Source organism: Gymnodraco acuticeps, unplaced genomic scaffold (assembly GCF_902827175.1).
Source record: "Gymnodraco acuticeps unplaced genomic scaffold, fGymAcu1.1, whole genome shotgun sequence".
NCBI lineage: Eukaryota > Metazoa > Chordata > Actinopteri > Perciformes > Bathydraconidae > Gymnodraco > Gymnodraco acuticeps.
Window position 1 is genome coordinate 160,657 of NW_022991920.1, and position 22,351 is coordinate 183,007.

A 22,351-nucleotide genomic window follows, 5' to 3' on the forward strand; every position below is an offset into this window, starting at 1 on the left:
TCTCTCTCTCTCTCTCTCTCTCTCACATACATGCCACAGCGCCGTGCACACAGATCTGCCGGTAATGAATATTACATTTTGTGAGGAAACTTTTCTACCAATAATTCCAATAAGTAATCCAAAATGTATTCACTTCAGGTTTACAAAAGTAACTATAATCAGATTACTCGTTTTTCAAATGTAACGCGAGCTGAATACAGTTACTTGATTTTTGTATTCTGATTACGTAACGCCGTTACATGTATTCCGTTACAACCCAACCCTGTTGATGTCACTATGTTACAGAAGTAAACAAAGGAGTACAATGGAGGTGTTTCAGGCTTTCAGAGAATAACAATAGAGCCTCTTTAAGATAAGTGTATTTATATACATGTATTTGATATACATGTATTTGATATGTTTTTTATTCCTGTGTCTCTGCAGTGCCAGATCTCCCAGGCCCTGAACGGAGTCTCCGACAAAGCAAAAGATGCGAAAGAGTTCCTGATCCAACTGAAGAACCTTCTGCAGCAGATACAGGTAACACCGTAACACCAGACACTGCATCCTGGGTGAAATACACGCTTCATACTTTTAGATAACGGGTTGTCTATGTAGTTTTATTATATTCAATTATTTTGTCATCAGTTACAAATTATGAGTGTATTTGGAGGATTTATAAACTAAAAGGTAAAAGTTACACATTACTGCAGTAACATGGCCAGAATGCAATGCAGCTACAAAACAATATTAACCTGTTAAGCCCAAGGTCCCCGTCGGCGGGAGACCCTGTTTTTTTTTCACGACACTGTGTCTCAGGGGATCTTAATATTTAAAAACCTATTAATGTGTTATACCAGATTAACGGGAATAATCTCAGCTAACTGACGATACAAACCATTTTTACCAAAACAAAACACAAGTCTCATAAGAACCATCTAAATGAGCAAAGGTTAGCTGCTAATGGTAGCCACCAGAGTGGCTGCTGCTTCCGGTCTTGGCTATGCGGCAGTCTAACACACACACATTACCAAATAAGGACTATGTGGGTGTTCCCCTCGATTCCATTGGCTCTGACGGTCAGAAAGAGATGTCACATGTCAAAATCCAGCAAGGGGGGCCAGAGATATGAAAAATCCACCCAAATGGCCCCACAAGAGGGTTTATTTTGCTAAATCTGTGTAAAAAGGTCAAATATCACTTGTTTTGCATCAATCTTGATACAGGGTACTTATTATATGTTGTACTTTGGATTCCTAAAGCTTTCAGTCTACTAACCCAGCATCCAAGGTTAGTTTTCACTATAAGTACAAAATATTTGTTGGACGGACACTATAATTTACAGTTTTTTACCATGTTTAATCTGAATTTTCTTTAAAATAAAAAACATCTATATTGAATCTGACTTTTCTACATCCAACTCACAGGTTTATCATTACTTTGAGAACAAAGATTATTAATTTAACCCTTTTAGAAGGGAAGATATGGTCATTTGTTCTGGGAATGTCATTTTCGAGCCTGAAACCTGAAAAACAGGCTCGGGGCTTAACAGGTTAAGGAGAGTATCAAAGCAGATAATCTTCCTTTCACAAACCTCTGTTTTGTCTGTGTGTTCTCAGGGTGTTTTGAATCAGAAAAGCGTGACAGAAACTAGATTAATTTTGATACTAACACACTAAGATACTAAGGGAGACTTTAGCGGTGCCCCAGTTCCATACTAATGCTAATCAGGTTTTGATTATGTCGTGTAATTAGACAGAGAATGCCACTAAATGAAGTCTAATTAAGTGTGCATAGTTCAAATGTGTTTGTGTGATGAAACTGCTACAGAAAGGTCTCTAGAAATACAGTTTAAGATTCAAAGGCTTTATTTCTTCACACACACACTAGCTGAAGTGTTGTTTGGCAATATAAATTACATTGCATTTACAGTAGCTGACGCTTTTATCCAAAGCGACTTACAATAAGTGCGTTCAACCAAGACGATACAAACTTGAAGAAAACAGAATCATATAAGTACATCAGGTTTCATAGAGCAAAAACATTTCAAGTGCTACTCAACTGGCTTTAGATAAGCCAGTCCTTTATTAGTATATAAGTGCTTTGTTAGTGATTCTATTGCTCGAAGTGGAGTCGAAAGAGATGAGTTTTCAGTCTGTGCCGGAAGATGTGTAAGCTATCAGCTGTCCTGATGTCAATGGGGAGCTCATTCCACCATTTTGGAGCCAGGATAGCAAACCCACGTGTTTCTGCTGATGGGAACTTGGGTCCCCCTCGCAGCGAGGGTGCAGCGAGCCATTTGGCTTGATGCAGAGCGGAGTGCACGTGCTGGGGTGTACGGTTTAACCATGTCCTGGATGTAGGAAGGGCCAGATCCATTCGCAGCATGGTACGCAAGTATCTTGAAGTGGATTCTAGCAGTTACTGGAAGCCAGTGAAAGGATCTCACCACAAAAAGTCAAAGGCTCCTGCAACAATGCAATATAAAATATATATAAATATACCTAACATATAAGTAAGAGACATAGTAAAGTGCAATAAAATAGGGCAGTCAAAAATGAATAAATAAATACTGTAGGCTAGAATACATACTTTATATATAATAAACAAATAGGTGGATATGAAGACTAAACAGATGAAGATTTACTGTGTATTATGAACACACTGTATTATGTGAACATTGACACTTCCCAGAGATCGGGAGTAAAGGATGTCATTTTCTGTTTCTAATAAGCATGGTGTTTTCTTGTGTACTAAAAAATGTTTACAAAATATATAATGCAGAGATGATATAGTACACACGTTATTTGCATTTGTACAATGCACATTAATAAGCACAAGCACTCGAGTCCATCATGTACATGTGCCAGATTTATATATAGAGGATTCAGGGCCTCTGCAATCCCTGGCAGGTTGATAGCATTAGAAGACAACTTATAAGAGCACAGACAAAAGCACAATTAAACATATAAGCACAACTGCAGCACATATTAAAGCCCAATTGAAAGCCCTAATATAAAACCCCATGGACACAGAACAGATCGGCACAGACAATATGAAAAACAATGATATGACCCTTACTCCAGTTTTTGACAGCATTATTGATTGTCCACTAACCACTGCTTTACATATGAGCAGTGAGAATGCTGATGTTCGGTGCTGGGATCTTATTTTGCAGCATTTCTGAAAGTGTTTGTTTCAAATCCTCAGGATCTCCATGACGGCCTGGCTGTGAGAGATTGGACCAAAACCAACATCCATGTCTGATCAGTTACCCCCACATGCAGGGGTCTTTACATAATTTACATCAGCACCAACGTGTTGTTATCTAGACTAAATACATTTTTGCTTTGGTGATGCTGGTAATGGGTAATAAGCTCCAGTCAGTCCCATTTGGTCTCCTCACACTGAGCAGCAGGAGGATAAATCCACTAAATCACCAAATAAAGCAAACCATACAGCCAAATGTGAGCAGTGTGTGTGTGTGTGTGTGTGTGTATACTGTGTGTTGGTGTGTGTGTTCTCCCTGTAGACAGGCATAGCTGTGCAGCTGATCTCTCACACAGCATCTGCCAGTCATGCACACACACTTCTACACACACTGCACTGTCATATCAGTCGGCCGCAGCACTGTGAGCAGGCATTAAGGGTCTTACTGCACAATGAAGCCGATTACATTTTAATGAAAACAACAACTCTGACTGAATAGTGAGAGAGGGATGGATAAAGAGGAAGAAAAGTGTAATGAAGATCCCCAGCACTCATCCTCTTATAGATGTGTCCCACAGAGGAGGAAACTGATTGGAAATCTTTACTATCTAAGACCTCATCATGTGGGCTCAATGCAGAACAACAGGAACATGCCCTTGTGGCCTCCTCTTGTTTTAACGGCAAACTACTGCAGTGCAAACCCTCAGAGCATCTTCTCATCTGATGAATCCACTGCACTTTTCTTTAAGAGCACTCAAAGCACTCTGACAAATACAAGTCAGCATTCACCTATTCACACACAGTCATTCACCATTTGCTCTGCCACTAGGAGCAATTTGGGGTTCAGTATCTTGCCCAATGACACTTATGGCGCTTTTCCACTGCAGGGCCTCGCTCGGCTTAGTACGGCATGGCTAGGCCTCGTTAGGCCAGGCTCACTTTATGCTGCGTTTCCATTACAGTTTAGGAACTGGGGCAGTAACTATAGTAACGCAGTGTAGGCGGAGCCGTGACGTCATCTTCAATGCGAACCACAAAACCAACATCAGCCGTTAGCCGTTAGCACTCAGAGCTCACAGCTCTTCATATCTGTTCAGAAACTAGACAAAAGTTAAACAAGTACAAACCACAGACTGCCTGCGTCATGGAGAATACAGTCGCACAAATCATGAAAAAGAGAAAGGACAACATCCTATGTCTCGTTCTTGTAATCATGAGAAGACCAATGATATCATTCTCAATCCATATGCTACACTTTTATGAATGACGATTGTTCTTTTTATTGATGCATGCTCCAGAAATTCTTTTTGGGACGACAAACTCTTGATATTTGTTGACCTAATGTGGCTAAACCCCTGCAACACATTACTGCAATTCCCATTTGGTTGTGTTTATGATTTCTTTGAGAATACACATTATGTCCGGATATTATAGCGAGATCTCAGAGATAGGGTACATTACACAGATCAGGGAGTACACTATTGAGGATAAGCAGTAAAAAGTGCATTACATATTCACACTGAAAGCCTTAACGGGAATTAACGGGAATAAACTGGGAATATTCTAAATTGAAGGTTGGCTCTTCATAGGGAACTTTAATATAGTTGGGGAAAGTATATTTTAGCATAATCTTGACTAAAACAAACAGATGCCATTCAAGTACACTTGAATATCCATGCCATAGCACACTGCTTACTGCATGGCTATTGAGACCACACCCCCTACAGGCACTCTGCATTCCTCCATCACATGCACAGATGATTTCGAGAAGACTGGATCACACTTTTGAGCCCAAAGCACAAGACAAATGAAGCCACATCTTTTCATTTAACATTTTTAATGGGACTTTGTGGGGATTTTTGGATGGGAGGTGCATTTTTGTTCGTTTTTTAATGAGTGGGGTTGGGGGGATGAGTAATATTTAACTCAATATTCCTGTTTTCGTTTTTCAATGAAACAAATAATTGTTCAATAAAAGAATTAAAACGTGTTCTGTTCTGTTTAATTTTGCATCGAATATTTCCAAAATTCCCCAGCTTAACGTCCCATGGAAACTTTCCAGAAATGTACCGGAAAGTTTCCGCCCCTTTGCAACCCTAGTCAACACCGCTCTTTAACAGTAAGGAAGTCGGGATGATCCCCTGAAATAAAACGCATCTTCTTGCTAACAGGAGAAGCTTGTTTAAAAGTGTTTACATGTCAAAGGAAGCCCTCCACGTACGATTTAGCTAAACAAAAACCAGATTTATTTATATTTCGTTAGCAAAAACACTTCTGTGAACTCAATTTTATTGTATTTTGAATTTGTATGGGTATGTAGCTTGAGTGATATTAGTGGGAGTTGTATAACGAAATGGTTAATATGATGTATGAATCGTTTTTCTGCAGTGTATTGAAATAATTAACACTGTATACTAATGTTGTGTGGTGGAAACAAAAATGGATCTGGGTTGCACATTAACATATCGGGAACAAACACAAAGCTGTGCTGCTGAATAAAGAAAAACACACCAACAGATCTATTTTCGTCGCCATGTTTATGTATAGATTATTAATAACTGGGAGCCATACAGAATGCATTTGGGACTCTAAACTATAGCTTTATGTTGGCCACATTTCTTCATGCGATAGACGTTTTGGTGATGATTTCTGCGTGTGTTGTTTCAGGAGAACGGCGTGGAGTTTGAAGCCTGCCTCGTGGCTCAGTGCGACTCTCTGATCGAGGCGCTCACCAGACAGAAAGCCAAGCTGCTCACCAAAGTCACCAAAGAGAAGGACTACAAGCTCAAGGTGGGACTGGGTTATCATTCATTTTCATCAGTGTGTAGCTGCATGTTAAATATCTCAAATCCAATCAAGTTTTATTTATATAGCACATTTCTAAACGATTTTTGGTCGAGCCAAAGTGCTGTACATATAATAAAAATAGCCTACAGTAGAGACACTTTACAGCAAATACAACAGCACAGATTGTTCAGAATATCAGTATGAGAAAAACAACACCCTCTGTCCTTAGACCCTCTGTCCTTAGACCCTCACATCGTACAAGGAAACACTTCCAGAGAAAACCCACAGTTTAAGGGGAACATGGGAGAAACCTCAGGGAGAGCAACAGAGGAGGGATCCCTCTCCCAGGACGGACAGACGTGCAATAGATGCCGTGTGTAAATCCAAGAGATAATACATTTTACAGCATATAGACCGAATGTTAGGAAATGCATGTGTCTGTAATAAGAAGATGAATCCACGAGGATGTCAGCTACAATCCTGTGGAAGCCATCAGGGAGGCAGCATGACGAGACCCAAGGCAGGACCGCAGAGACAGGTTCAGCCACGACCCGAACGTCCACGACTTAATCCAGAACTCAGGATAGAGGATCCAAGACACAGGACTACAGCAAGAGGATCAGCCTCGACTCCGGATCCCGGCGTAGATATAGATACAAAACAAGAAAAAAGATTTGGCTGGGTTAATCGGAACAAGAGAATACACAGACACAGACAGAGAGGGAGAAGGTCATTGGATAAAAGTTATTCTTGATAACCCTCTCGAAAGATCTCATGAACTAGAAGACACGGTTTCATAACAGCAAACAGTTCTCATCTCAAATCAAATCATCTTCAGATAAGATAAGAAGTACTTTATTGATCCCAATTTGGGAAATGTTTGCATTGCAGCGGCAAAAAAAACTAGTTAAAAGACAAGAAATAAACAATCCAAAATGTAAACATCTCAAATAGAAATAAAATAGCATTAAAAAAGTAGAAAATATACATCCACAAAACAAATGTACAATAGCAAGATATAAAGCAGGATATTATATACACATTAAGTGTGTAAGGATATCATTATATCAGATGTAATTTATATAGCCCAATACTACAATAACACTATTGTTTGAGGGGGCTTTACATTGTGTTCAGTGTTTGACATTTAGCATTAAAGGTCACCTATTATGCAAAATCCTCTTCTTCATGTCTCTTCTACATCAACATGTGTCCCCTCTTCTTCATGTCTCTTCTACATCAACATGTGTCCCCTCTTCTTCATGTCTCTTCTACTTCAACATGTGTCCCTTCTTCTTCATGTCTCTTCTACATCAACATGTGTCCCCTCTTCTTCATGTCTCTTCTACATCAACATGTGTCCCCTCTTCTCCATGTCTCTTCTACATCAGCATGTGTCCCCTCTTCTTCATGTCTCTTCTACATCAACATGTATCCCCTCTTCTTCATGTCTCTTCTACATCAACATGTGTCCCCTCTTCTTCATGTCTCTTCTACATCAACATGTGTCCCCTCTTCTTCATGTCTCTTCTACATCAACATGTGTCCCTCTTCTCCATGTCTCTTCTACATCAGCATGTGTCCCCTCTTCTTCAATGTCTCTTCTACATCAACATGTGTCCCCTCTTCTTCACGTCTCTTCTACATCAACATGTGTCCCCTCTTCTTCACGTCTCTTCTACATCAACAGTGTCCCCTCTTCTTCATGTCTCTTCTACATCAACATGTGTCCCCTCTTCTTCATGTCTCTTCTCACATGTGTCCCCTCTTCTCAAATAGTTCCTCTACATCACATGTTGTCCCCTCTTCTTCATGTCTCTTCTACATCAACATGTAGTCCCCTCTTCTTCATGTCTCTTCTACATCAACATGTGTCCCCCTCTTCTTCATGTCTCTCTACATCAACATGTGTCCCCTCTTCTTCATGTCTCTTCTACATCAACATGGTGTCCCCTCTTCCTTCATGTCTCTTCTACATCAACATGTGTCCCCTCTTCTTCATGTCTCTTCTACGTCAACACTGGTCCCCTCTTCTTCATGTCTCTTCTACATCAACATGTGTCCCCTCTTCTTCATGTCTCTTCTACATCACATGTGGTCCCTCTCTCAGGTCTATTCTACATCAACATGGTTGTCCCCTCTTCTTCATGTCATCTTCTACATCAACATTGTCCCCTCTGTGGAAAGAGACTCTGAAAGTTTCAGGAACAAAGATTCTCTCTCTTTTTGTCCTGATCCATTTCTATAAAAACCAGTCTGAAAATGAGCTGATCAGATTTTGCCCACTTTATGATGTCATAACGATGTGTTGTCTTGTGTAACCATTAGCCAATCAGTAACCAAGGTAACCCCCCCCACCCACCTTATCACCTGGATCTCCTCCTAGAGCTCCATTGAGTTATTTGTAACCAAATGTCTCTCAGAGGGGCGTGGGGAGGGGCTCCTTATTTTCATCTAAAGTAACAGACAGAGAATCAGCACTTTGGAAACAGGGCTGAAACAGAGGGGATTATGGGTAATGCTGCAATGACGTGTTTGGTGTTTTCGGCCAATCAGAGACAGGCTCTGTATATATCTGAGACCTATAATGATGAAAAACAATGTACTAGGGGACCTTTAAACAAGGAGAAACTCCCAAAGAAATCCCAGTTAATGGAAAAACATGGAAGAATCTTTGTTGAGAACAACAGAAGAAGGATGATTAGAAAAATATACTTAAATGAAAACAAATTGACACAAATTATAATGTTAACATAAATGAAAAAAGATGGATCCAGGATATTGTGAACAATTTTCCAAGTGCAGATACAAAACATGGACGTCATCTCTTTTTATTAGTTTAGTTTTTCGATGTTAAGTAAAAAAAATGAACTTCCTTCCTTCCTAGCCTGAAGCTTGTGGAATATTTCGGGTTATTTGATTTGAATAAATAGTATGAAAGTCTTGCTGCCTGTCTTTAGGTCTGTCTCTCTGCTTTTACTATCTGCTCCCACACCTGTTTGTCTCCCTTTCTGTTCCAGCACTTATTAGTGTATAATAAGTCAATATAAAATAACTTCAGGTCAAAAATGTGTAACCTGTAATGGGAATAACGGGCTGAATGTGAATATATCTGAATATGACTCAATATGCAACAAAATAAGACGTAAACAAGACATTGAAAACACAACTCTCACAATCAGCAAAATATCATAAATGAATGATAATAACTGAACCTCCTCTAAAATAAACTACGCACAATTGAAATAGTGCAGACAAATCACACAAATTCTCCCTAAATCCACCTCTGGGGTTTCCTAAGTCGTATCACATGGACGCCTGCCCGGCCTCAACGTGCACACCGACCCACTGACTGTCTGGCGGGGGAGGAAGATGGGGGAGGAAGAGGAGGAGGAGGAAAAGGGATTTTTGGACAGAAGCCTCAAGGACAGCTGTTGTGTTTATCTGCAGGCTGGGGGTTGAGATTCATCCAGAGGGCAAAGAGCTGCAGGCTGCAACAAAAGAAGAATGGCTGCATGAAGATGGCTGATAAACGCTTCTGAGTGAATTCATATTCAACACATTGTTTCCAGCCAAATGATATTATTACAGGCTCCTATTCACGATAGAAAATAGACACACAATGGATTTATTGCTTAGTTCCAAATCCAAAATCTGTAGCAGCTGAAAATAACTGTTGTATCAGGCATCTAGCATTCATTATGATTTCATAGAAGAAAGAAAAAAAGGTCAAACATAGATAGTAGACGCATAAAAAGAGACATGAAAGGGGAAATAATGTAAGGGGGAAATGTACTGCTTTTATATGAATAAACGTAATTTGTATAGAACCTTCTGAGCTTTACATGGAAAAGCTCAATTAAAACAAATCACAACCACAATTCAATGAAGTTTGGCCAATTCAAAGTACAACCTAAAACTAAACAAAAATGTATCAAAAAAGACATATAGTTTGTGAAGTGCTTTAAATATAACGGGTAAAAACTATTCCTCTGAATTCATTAAAAACCAAGACGCTACATTACGTACTACATGTAAACACAATTATGTTTTCTACTAAACTCTAAATACAATCAAATATAATAATCAAGATTCTATGATGTTAACCCTTGTGTTGTGTTCGAAAGCTGTTACCGTTCATGACGTTCGCAGGTCAGTTTTGACCCATGATTTATCTCAGTCCAAAACAAAAATAATTACTATCATCCAATATTGTTTTAACTACATCATAACTATAATGCATTCATAACCGTACAATCCTGTTGTAATTTAGTGTTATGGCCCAAAACACATTACACCACATATTGTGCATGTGTGTGTTCAGGTTCAAGTGTTAGTGTATATATTCTTTGAGAAAGGTCGAGTTCCCGAGGGGGGAGGGGGGCAGAGGGAGGGGAGGCCAGGTGTATGTTGGAAACAATTATTGTTACAGTTGATGAAGGGGGAGGGGTGTCTAAAGTCAAAGATGAATCTTGATTGGGCCAAATTTTACCCCGAGTCACCCAAAACAATTCTGCCGGGTCTCCCCAGACCCCAACACCAAATGATACACTTTTTTTTTTAGAGAACTGCTAAAATTGTCAAAATCAGTTTGGTAGTGTTTATATAGCTGTGATATCATGAAGCCTTGTTCCGATACAAAAAACTAGAGCGTAGTTATTATATCATTTTAACTTGAAACGGGTCACGGGAGACCCGAACACAACATAAGGGTTAAAGCATGCATGTGTTTTTGGACTGCATCAACAGTTATAGTTAGTTATACTGCTTTAACTCAACTATGTCCCTTTTATTCTTTCTTAAATGACACTTTTGTGAGTTGGTTACATTACCCTCTACCAATGGTTGCCTCTTGTAAGCTATGCACACACTTCAGAGAGGAATTAATGGTCACTTACGGTCGCGTATTCACTGTGGATTTCTATCAAAACACCCATGACACTCCATTTATTCCTCTTCAAATGTAGGCTACTCTAAACCCTCATAACTACACCACAGACTTTCAAAAAGGATACTGGATTATATTAAAATGTCCATAAACCAGGAATCTTCACACAATCCTTGCTGTTTTCAACACTACACCCCCAGTTCAGAAAAAACACTATACACCTTTTCCAGAAATAACTTATGGGACTGAATGCAGCTTGTATTTATTCTCCAAGCTATTGTATGTAACTGCAGTTCAGAGACAGTTATTTTTCTATACGGTTTCAGTGGAAGGAGCCGGCTTTAAAAACATCAGTTGATCTGGATATTTACTGACCGTTTAATACAATATTTGTATAAACATTGTCCTACTATATATTTATTCCACACATGGCAGTTATTTTAAAACAAAACATGTACACTTATACTGTGTTATTTGTATAGCACATGGTGGAAAGGAGCAGGGAGAAGAACATCTTATTTAATCTTAATAACCATAAAAAAGTAAAATAAAAGCAATATTCTTTCAGTCACAGTTGCTTACAAATACTGAAACATAAAACCAGAACACAATCAAAAGTCAACTTCATACTGTCTAATTACGCTTTCTTTATACATTTTCTTAAACATAACATTTTTAATATATCACATGTATAAGACAATTACCTTGGTTGGTGATTGGCTGATGGTTACACAAGCCAACACATCATTATGACATCATAAAGTGGCCAAAATCTGATCAGCTCATTTTCAGACAGGTTTTTATAGAAATGGATCAAAAAGAGAGAGAATCTTTGTTCCTGAAACTTTCAGAGTCTCTTTCCACAGAGGGGACACATGTTGATGTAGAAGAGACATGATGAAGAGGGGACACATGTTGATGTAGAAGAGACATGAAGAAGAGGGGACACATGTTGATGTAGAAGAGACATGATGAAGAGGGGACACATGTTGATGTAGAAGAGACATGAAGAAGAGGGGACACATGTTGATGTAGAAGAGACATGAAGAAGAGGGGACACATGCTGATGTAGAAGAGACATGAAGAAGAGGGGACACATGTTGATGTAGAAGAGACATGAAGAAGAGGGGACACATGTTGATGTAGAAGAGACATGAAGAAGAGGGGACACATGTTGATGTAGAAGAGACATGGAGAAGAGGGGACACATGTTGATGTAGAAGAGACATGAAGAAGAGGGGACACATGCTGATGTAGAAGAGACATGAAGAAGAGGGGACACATGTTGATGTAGAAGAGACGTGAAGAAGAGGGGACACATGTTGATGTAGAAGAGACATGAAGAAGTGGGTTTTGCATAATAGGTACCTTTAAATAAAAACAGTAATCGATCCTCCCTGCTCATCCACTCTGAGCTGAATCGTGGATCTGTGTGTGACGGAGAAGCTGTGTGTCGTGAACGCAGTGTGTCTGGTATCTGAAGTCTGGGTCTGCATTAACATGTTTCCGTATTTGCACCCTCAAATTAATTTCAGATGCATGTGGAACATATTTCCGAGCCCTTCATCCTGCCTGCAGCGACGGCTCCTCAGCGGGGCACGAGGAAATTGAAATGAATCTGAGATTTACTCTTCACGCTTCACGCTGTTTACACAGGAGATAAGAGCGGGGCTTTAGCCAACATCAAGTGAGGAGCAAATGTTCTCCTGGTAAATAATTAGAGTGGCTGAGTGTTTATTTAGCTCAAAGGGAATTCCAGCTGTGTGACAATGTCAAGGCGGCATATATTAACAAACACGGTTTCTACGTTTCTTTTGATCTTTTATGACCTTAAATTGAACTTAAACCATTCTTAGCCTAAACCCGTGAACAAAATACAGGACAGTGCTCTCCCTTTTCACAGTTTCTTTATCAAAATGAATCAAAATCAAATAAAAGACCAATGGATTAAATTAAATGAATGATTTAAGATTTGTATGTAGGTATCTTTGAATATAACGCACCTTGCAAACAAAGGGTGTCCGCGGGGTCTTAAAAAGTATTAAAAGTTGATAAATCAATTTAGCGAAAATGAAGGCTATTAAAAAGTATTAAACGGCATTTTCCAAGATATTAAATGTTGTAGCTTGTTTTCAATAAGTATATAAATGGTCCAAAGAGGTTGTATTCTACAGTGTGCCTGAATGTAATCATGGCGTAGGTGTGTAGTGTGATTCTGTGTAGTTTATTGATGGCATCCCGTTGGGTTTGACGTCATCTGAACAGGACATCGCACGCTCACTGCTTGATAGCGCGGAGGTCTGTTTACGCCGGTTGCTAAACAACATCGTTATGGGGAAATGCAAGTCTGCGTCAAATGGTTGGAAGATAAGGAGGAAGGACAATCAATACTGTATATAGTCAATGTGAGGTAAAGTGTGTCGCCAAGGTAACCGGTTAGAACTCAAAGTGGCGATGAGGTCTTAAAATGTATGGAAAGGGTCTTACAAAAGGTCTTAAAAGGTCTTACATCTGACTTCAGGATTCCTGCATATACCCTGAAACATCACAGAGTGCTTCACTGTCCGAAGATATAAAATACAGCACAATTAAACAATATTAATTCCAACACTTTTTTAGAGAAAAGAAGAAAAAGATACGCATAAATCTTGGTAAACTCAATTAAACAGCTACGTTTTAAGCTGCTTTCATAAAGTTGAAAATGTATAAGAGATTGACAGGGATTTCAATGGTTTTAGGGTTAGGGTTGTTAAATATTTTGTAACAGTTTTATCCAATATTTCAGCTGTTTTCTTCATCTCAGACTCTTACGGCCCGTCCACACTACAGCTTAAAAAAAAGTTTGGAGCTGGGCGTGTCTGAAGCTCGACCAACAACCAATCACATGAATCTCCCGCCCCTGACACACAAGCAGCGGTTTGATTGGCTAGAGCTTGTACTGGCATATGATTTGATTGGCTGACGCTTCCACCGAAAGCTTCAGAAGCTTCAAAAGTTGAACATTGCTCAACTTTTGCAGCCTGAAACGCCAGGAAAGCTCCGCTCTGCTTCCCACAATGCAGTTCGGCGAAAAGTGACGTCACCCCATTTAAAGTGAATGGGCAGACGCGTTGGAAACCGTTTTTGAAGCTGTCGAAGCTGTAGTGTGGACGGGCCGTTACTGTTTTGATCCTCTTTCAGTTGACTCTCCATGGTCTTCACATATTAGTTTATACAGCAGTTGACAGCTGAATAATTAACTGTGATCTCATTAACCATCACATAAATGATGAGCCTAATTTCCAAGACAAAGTCTAATTAGCTCGTTGAATCATTTAGACGTCCGTCGGTTAACCGTGTAATTAATTATCTTGGACTGAATAACATCACAGGACGTTTTCTGTCTAATCTAATGCATCTTCTTTTAAAAGCTGATGAATTTATCAGTTAAATAATAAACATACATGTACAGTACATATTATATACATGTATAAGTTGTACTTTAAGCAGATAATGTTATATCTCTGATCAGTTGACATGTGGTGCAGGTAATGTAAACAAACGGCTAATCAGGAGGCGACAGTTCGCTGAGTTTCAATTAGCCTTTAACGACTCGATGTGACACCCGTTTAAATTCAGCTCCAGCAGATAACATGGTGTGTGTGTGTGTGTGTGAGAGAGAGAGAGAGAGAGAGAGAGAGAGAGAGAGAGAGAGAGAGAGAGAGAGAGAGAGAGAGAGAGAGAGAGAGAGAGAGAGAGAGAGAGAGAGAAAAGGAAGACATGCAAGGAGATAGAGAGTGAGTCCCTTCTGCCTGGCAATGGCTGATAACGCTCTCTTTAAGCCGTGTCTGTGAAATACTTCCCCTCACCTTGATGTGAAACATGTTCAAACTGCTGATTATGTGCCAATATTCCTGATCCTCATCCGTCCACACACCTGCTCTCCATTCCCTAATTATCTCCGAGTGCATAAACAACATGCTGCCAGCCTGGGCTTTTTAGCTTTGAAATGCCTGTCACATAGTAGCACATTGAGTGTTCTCGCTGCGTTCTCCATCGTTCTTTGTGTGATTCCTTTTTTCACAGGTTTTCTTTTTGGCCTCCTAGTATACGTTACGGCCAGTTGGATCATCTTATGAGAAATCCTAGCTTCAGGGTTTGAGTCTCCAGCCTGCACTATGACAATAAGGCTTGTCGCTCAATCCCCTTTGGACTTAATTATTTGTATTGGCTTTCCTTTTCACCCTCTGTCCGAAACCAGAGCCCAGTCTGCTCTGATTGGTAAGCTGGGTGGCTCTGTTGTGATTTGTCGACCACTTACAGATGACCCGCCCCTTAGCCTATCACGTACAATAGGCGCGTTGACACCAAGTACTTTTCCCACAAAGGTTCCTGAGAACTACGATTTAGTTGCTTTCACACCAAAAAGTCCCAGGAACTAAATTAGTTCTAGAGAACCTTTTCACCCCCTTTTCAACATTGAGAGAGCAGGGACTTTCGTGGGAGAAAAAGGTTCCTGTGTCTGATTGGCTGGGCGGATTGCAAACCACGCCCCGTCAAACTCCCAGAAACGTTTGTGAAGCCGCCATTTTATTATCCTCGCATTAGCATTATTAGCATTAGCCCCGCGCAGAAACGCAGAGAGACTAACTTATGACAACACAAAATAAAACATGGGAGCGGTGGAGATGAGGAGGTGTCGGCGTTCTGTCAGTTTACTCGGAAGGCTTCAGTAGAAGCTGCTGGGACTCCCAGCAGCTTCGACTGAAGCCAGTCCCTAACTCCGGGGACTTCCGGCCGGGGATTTTGGGCGGCAGTATACGCCGTGAAGTTGTTTGCGGCCTGCCAGTAAACCCAAAGCAGAAGAAGAAGAAGTGACGTCAGCGGCTTCATTTGTCTAATCCACCCCTAGGAACTAATTTCCGGTGTGAACGCGATCTGTACTTACTATCCAATATAAGTGCTAGTATTACATAGTGGTGTGGGAAAGACACACTATGAAAAGGGAAACCCCAAAAAGCACTTAAGACCCTTTAACTAAAATTGCACATTAGGGGTCCAGGGTCTAATTAATGTCTTTAATGAGCTTAAAGGCTTTGACAACTTAATATGAGATCTGCTCTTTATACCTACCTTATAACATCTAATTTCTCTAATCTGCTTGATTCCTCAGGTGGTGCGTGACCAGATCACCCACTGCACCATGAAGCTGCGTCAGACCACCGGCATGATGGAGTTCTGCCTGGAGGTCCTCAAAGAGAACGACCCCAGTGGATTCCTCCAGGTATCTGACCCACTCTGTGTGTGTGTGTGTGTGTGTGTGTGTGTGTGTGTGTGTGTGTGTGTGTGTGTGTGTGTGTGTGTGTGTGTGTGTGTGCGTGTGTGTACGACATATGCATGTGGTTGGGCTGTAAGCATCAAAGTGCAGGTCCTCAAACAACAATGGAAAACCAAATGTATCAAATCCAGTTGAATTAAAATGTTACAGTACTTTCTTTACGAGAGTCCATTTTGCTTGTAGGTATTTCAAGCTGCCCGCTCCGGTTTTGATAAAGTACAACACTTTATTTTCTAGTGAAAAACATACCCATGTAAATGCATTCATCAGCTAGTCCAATGGATTAAGTTGTTTCCTAACAAAGGACTCTCAGGTCAAAAGGGAGCATGTCATAATTCAGTTTCTGTAAGAAAATAAAGGATATGTAAAGATGAAGTTGGAAGTTTCTAACCTCCTGAAGTTGCTAAAGATAAATATAAAAATGACATAAAAGAATGTTGCTGATCATCATAAAAAAAGATAAACAAATACCAGCCTCTTTAAAAACCTCCAAAGTTACAACATAACTTTCAGCGAACACACACACACACACACACACACACACACACACACACACACACACACACACACACACACACACACACACACACACACACACAAACACACACACGGTGAACACAGCACGGGGTCCTTACACAGCACGGGGTCCTTACACTACATTAAAACCAATTTAGTTTTCCAACTGAAATGGGAAGAGTTGAAAGGAAGAGAGAATTATGAAACGCAGTTCCTCTGAGCTTAAGAGCAGAAATCAGCTTCTGATGTTGAAGCCAGCACAGCTAAAACACTGAGGACTGAGATGTAACACACACACACACACACACACACACACACACACACACACACACACACACACACACACACACACACACACACACACACACACACACACACACACACACACACACACACACACACACACACACACACAGGATGCATCTGATTTGCTTTGCTAATTTCCTGCCGCTCATCGGTCTTTAATTGATCCGACATGTTTACTTATTAGCAGGCTCAGATACTCGATGGCTGGTCAGCAGTTATTGATCTGTGTGTTAGGTCAACAAGAGAAAGGTCAAATGTGACAAGAGCACCTGCTTAGAAGAAAGATGTGAGAGTAAAGGGTTAATGCTGTTTGGTTCCTGTGACTTTAAAACTTCCAAAAACATTGTCTAATCAGCGTGAACATTCTTGAAAACATGCTTCAATTCAAGGGATGTGTCTCAATGAGATTCCCTTTATATATATATAAAGGATAGCTCATATATTTTTAAGATTATGAAACAGTTCCTAATTCAACGTGTCTATTTACACCTTCATCAAAAGTTCCAGATCTGTTTGTGGTATCACGACGGGTTATCACTTCAATACTTTTCTATATCATTATTTTTACAACAACCATTCTTTTTACACATGCAGCTGTGGTTAGCTGTTGGTCCTTACACACCAAACTGACACCAAAGAACACGTCCCGACGGAACGTCTCTTCACGTCTCTGCGTCTTGGCCATGTGTCGCACTGGAACACACCGCAAAGACTTCAGCCGACGGCCAAGTTGAACGTACGAACTGCGCATGCGTGAGTGGCAATAACTCTCCTTACCAGCAGGCGGCGGTAGTGTGTATTCGTCATTCAAAAGAGGCAACAACCGGAAGACAGACTGCGTGATAACCGAGAGAAGAAGAACAGACTGCGTGATATAAACAAACAACAAATAGCGTGTGCGTTCCTTTCCCCTCTACAGCGAGAAGCTCACGGAGCTTTCCCGAACCTGAGTCGAGAGCTGGAGATAAATTAAATCTCAGGTTTGCCTTCTTAATAGTTTGTTTGGGTCCCTCACTTCCGTTTCGCTTCTCATGCACTGATTCGCTAGTTGAACAGCCAATCAGAGTGATTTATTTGGCCGACGGCCTCCCGATTCGGCGGAAGGTGTCGGCACGGCCGAAAAGACACGACGGTGCGGGACACACCAAGACACACCAATCTGAGGAGGGCGACACGACGCTCATCGACGGCCCGACATCTATCGACGCCGAAAATCGGCTCGGTGTGTAAGGACCTTAAACCTAAATGGCCACACCAAGGGTTACAAACTAATAAAAATATAGAAATACATGAAGAATAAATGCATTTTTTAAACTTAGCGTAACTCATTATCAATATTCATGGCTGTTGTGATTTCCATTGAATGATACGAGATGAAATGATAGTGTCTCTGCTTCTGGTTGTGAATCATTTCTCTTATTAAAGAGAGACAGAAAGAGAAAAATAGAGTAAGGTGAAAATGAGAGATGAAAAAAAGATCAAAGACGCTCCTGAGGGACACACACACACACACACACACACACACACACATCCCTTCGCTCCCATTTCCTCTGAATATTTTATAATGTATTGATTACACGGTTCATTACGGTTGCCGACGTCTAAATTGTCGATGGTGGATATCAATGTTAGTCAATTCAGGAACAGTTATGTAGTTTGAACTGAGCCAAAGTCAGAAAATGAAGCTAAATTAAGCAATTTATAACGCTTGAGGAGAAATGTCCAAATACTGGGTTCATGTTTCCAGAAGATCGCATCACAGTTTTTGCAGTTGAGTGTAGTTTAATGCAATGTATTCACTTATCTTTCCCCTGAGGCACTTAAAGCTCTTACCAGCAGAAGAGGGCTCTAATTCTTTGCCTTAAATATTTGAACTGCACTAATGCCGGCCTCATTCCTCTTGTCAGACACAATGTAATGACACCAGGCTAATGCTCTGCAGGCTGGGCTCACGTGAACAGCAGCAGCAGGATTGAGGCTGTGTGTAATGTGTTCATGTTTTAATAAATGCCCACACCGGGTTGTATTTTTGGACGTCCTGCCTCCTTGCTTGGTCGGACCGCTCAATTGTCAGCTTCACATACAGACAAAGAATATTTACATTTGCAAATGAACAAATTCAACAAAAATACAATAAAAGCACATCCACAAACGGAGCAGAGTACAGCTTACAATTCTCCAGATAGATGAACCATATTCAACATTTCCTCACTGGAGTTTAGTCTTTTCACTTTAACCTTCCATAGCTTCTGCAATGTCCCAAATGGTGTAACATTCAGAAGCTTTCTTTCTTAGTAGTGAGTTTCTCAAGAGCCAGGCTGGAAGTTAAATTGTTTAACCAGTGGCCCAGGGAGGGGCAGCCAAAAATGTTTTCAACACAAAGCAATTGAGCGTCTGGCTTGTAGAAGGCATAAGTTAACCATTTTTCTTTCCCCAACCGATAGCGAACAGTCTTCTGGATAAATGCTCAACATGTGCCCCCTCTGTGTAAGGCAGGGGTGGGGAACCTTTTTCCTCTCAAGGGCCATTTCAATTTTTACAATATCCTCAGAGGGCCGTACAAATTATTGACCTCTGCTTAAAAAAACTAAAATCACAGCCCATTCATTTCATTCTGTGCAAAGAAAAAGCAACCTCTTAATCCAGATATCTCACCATGACTCGCGCATGCATGCACGTGCACGGTGTGGCGTGACCACCAAAACAGAAAGATATGGACACAAGATGTGTGCAAATGTATTTAGTTTCCTATCCATGTGGACATGATTTAAGTGTGGGGGGGGGGGACCTAACCTCCTCTAGGGGGGGCCGGGGGGCATGCTCCCCCGGGAAGATTATTTTTTATTTTTTAAATGTTGAAGTTAAAAGCATCAATCTGGTGCACTTTGAGAGCAACATTAGGAGATCTATGGATACATCTCTTAACATCCATATGAAACAGAACTGCAAGCAGATTTCTTTGTCTTTCTGGATATTTTACAAATCACTCTCCTTTCAAACTGTATTCTTGTTTATTAATAACAACTTTTTTTTACTGTCATATAGTATTTTATACCTGTTTACTTTATTCTCTTATTTTTTTATAATGATCATATAAAGATGTGCCTTTACCTCACTGGTTGTAGAAAAAGCTTCTTATATTCGTTAGCATAGCTAGCTAACCAGATGCTAATAACAACAAAGTTATTGACTGTATGATCAGTATGACAGATGAACAGATCGCCACTGGGCTTTCAGCTAAAGACACAGCCACGCAAAAACTGCGGCAAGTGTACGGCTCCTTATGGGTACTGCATGTGTGAGGTCCCGGCCAGGAGCGGCGTTCTGGTGCTCTCCGTCAGAACTGCACCCCTGTCAGATGGGACATATACCACGTGATGACACGTTAGGCTTGTGTTGTGTTCAAGGACCCTAACCTTGGCCAGGAAAAACAGGCACTCGCTTATTTAATTCTTTTGCGGTCTAGATTTCTTAATTTTTTTCTTTTTTGCGTGTGTTTATAAATGACCTCGAGGCCGTATCAAATTGTCTCGCGGGCCGTATACGGCCCGGGGGCCGGAGGTTCCCCACCCCTGATCTAAAGTAACAGACAGAGAATCAGCACTTTGGAAACAGGGCTGAAACAGAGGGGATTATGGGATGCTGCAATGATCTGTTTGGTGTTTGGAGCCAAACACTTCAGAGACATGTTTTATATATATATATATATACAGTATGAGGCCTATTATATATTGATGAGAAACAGTATAATAGGGTCCTTTATAATACAAAGTTTAGGACTTAAAGGTATTGGAGACGAGGTTATTTGGGAAATATATCTTGTCACAGATGTCCAAAATCTTAACTTGTTTTGTTTAATGTGTGTGTGTGTGTGTGTGTGTGTGTGTGTGTGTGTGTGTGTGTGTGTGTGTGTGTGTGTGTGTGTGTGTGTGTGTGTGTGTGTGTGTGTGTGCAGATTTCAGACCCTTTGATTAAGCGGGTCACATCGTCTCAGGACCAGTGGGTGAAAGGGGCCCTGGAGCCAAAAGTAGGCTCTGAGTTTGACCTCACCCTCAACACCGACGTGCTGCTGCAGACCATCCTGCAGCTGGACTACTGCCAGGGCAAAGGTGAACACACACTCACACACACTCACGCACACCCAAATGGTGGTTTTAAATACTGTGTTACATTTGAGCCACGATTACACGATCGCTTAGACTCGACGATCGTTTTTCTGTGCAATATGCCATTAATCCTTCTCTTTTAAATCGACTTTCTGTATGTATATCTTCTCTGTGTTAACAATTTGTCGTACTCTAATTGTTTTAGTAGTGTGCTTATAAAGAAAGGGGTTTCACTTGAGACATATTAGGAAAGAAAGCGATTAAAAAAAGCTGGAATGAATCCCGATTTATAGTCCATGGTATGGGTCAAGCTCCAACAACACTGACTTCTACGTTACCCATAATGCAATTAAATGGAGTCGTTATGTCGTTTTAACATCAAATGAAAGTGACAATGTCTCCCACAAACTTCCCCTTACATGCATGTCTCAACAAACCGTTTGTTGGCTGTTATATTTCAGTAAAATAAAACAAATAAACACAATACATTCAGTTCATTGCATTTTAAAAGAGCAACATACTGTTTGGTTTTATCTGGTTTCACTCGTTAACGAACCGTCTCAATGTCATCTCATTTAATGATGTCATTATGAGGGAAGAAGGGAGGGGGGGTTAAACATACTTAATAATGACCTTTGAACAACTGGAGTTTTTTTGGTCTTCCAATTTTGTTATAGTGGACCCTCCCTAAAGATAAGATAAGATGTACTTCATTAATCCCAATTTGGGACACTTTTTAAAGATACACCTCATGCGTAAAGGTGTAGGACTTTAAACAGGCTCTATAAATAAATCAACTTGACATGCAAACATACACAAACATTAACCTAAATAATTAAAATACCCCCATAACAAACACCGCTTATTGATGTAATGTATGACCAGTTGACATTTAGTCGCTCTTCACTTCTGAGGTTCCTTCCAGCAGCGCAACACACACACACACACACACACACACACACACACACACACACACACACACACACACACACACACACACACACACACACACACACACACACACACACACACACACACACATACCATGTATACATCACTTCAGGGGACATTACATTGACTTACATGCATTTCCTGGAGACTTATCCTAACCTTAACCATAACCAACACATGCCTAACCCTAACCCTTACCCTTAACCTTACCCTTAACCTTACCCTTACGCTAATTGTAACCCTAACCAAGTCTTCACCCTAAAATGTATGATTCCCCTCATGGGGATCTCC

At 40.6% G+C, this 22,351-nt stretch overlaps 1 protein-coding gene across 1 annotated transcript in view; it reads left to right on the forward strand.

Moving 5' to 3' along the window:
* Nucleotides 1–304: 304 nt before the first annotated feature.
* The window catches only part of LOC117535652 (tripartite motif-containing protein 67), a 42,396-nt gene continuing 20,349 nt past the window's right edge, over nucleotides 305–22,351 (forward strand). The window contains exons 1-5 of the mRNA XM_034200189.1: nucleotides 305–310; nucleotides 424–519; nucleotides 5,857–5,979; nucleotides 16,017–16,127; nucleotides 20,959–21,112. Of these exons, the coding sequence (XP_034056080.1) occupies nucleotides 305–310; nucleotides 424–519; nucleotides 5,857–5,979; nucleotides 16,017–16,127; nucleotides 20,959–21,112 (490 nt within the window). The remainder of the gene's footprint in view (nucleotides 311–423; nucleotides 520–5,856; nucleotides 5,980–16,016; nucleotides 16,128–20,958; nucleotides 21,113–22,351) is intronic.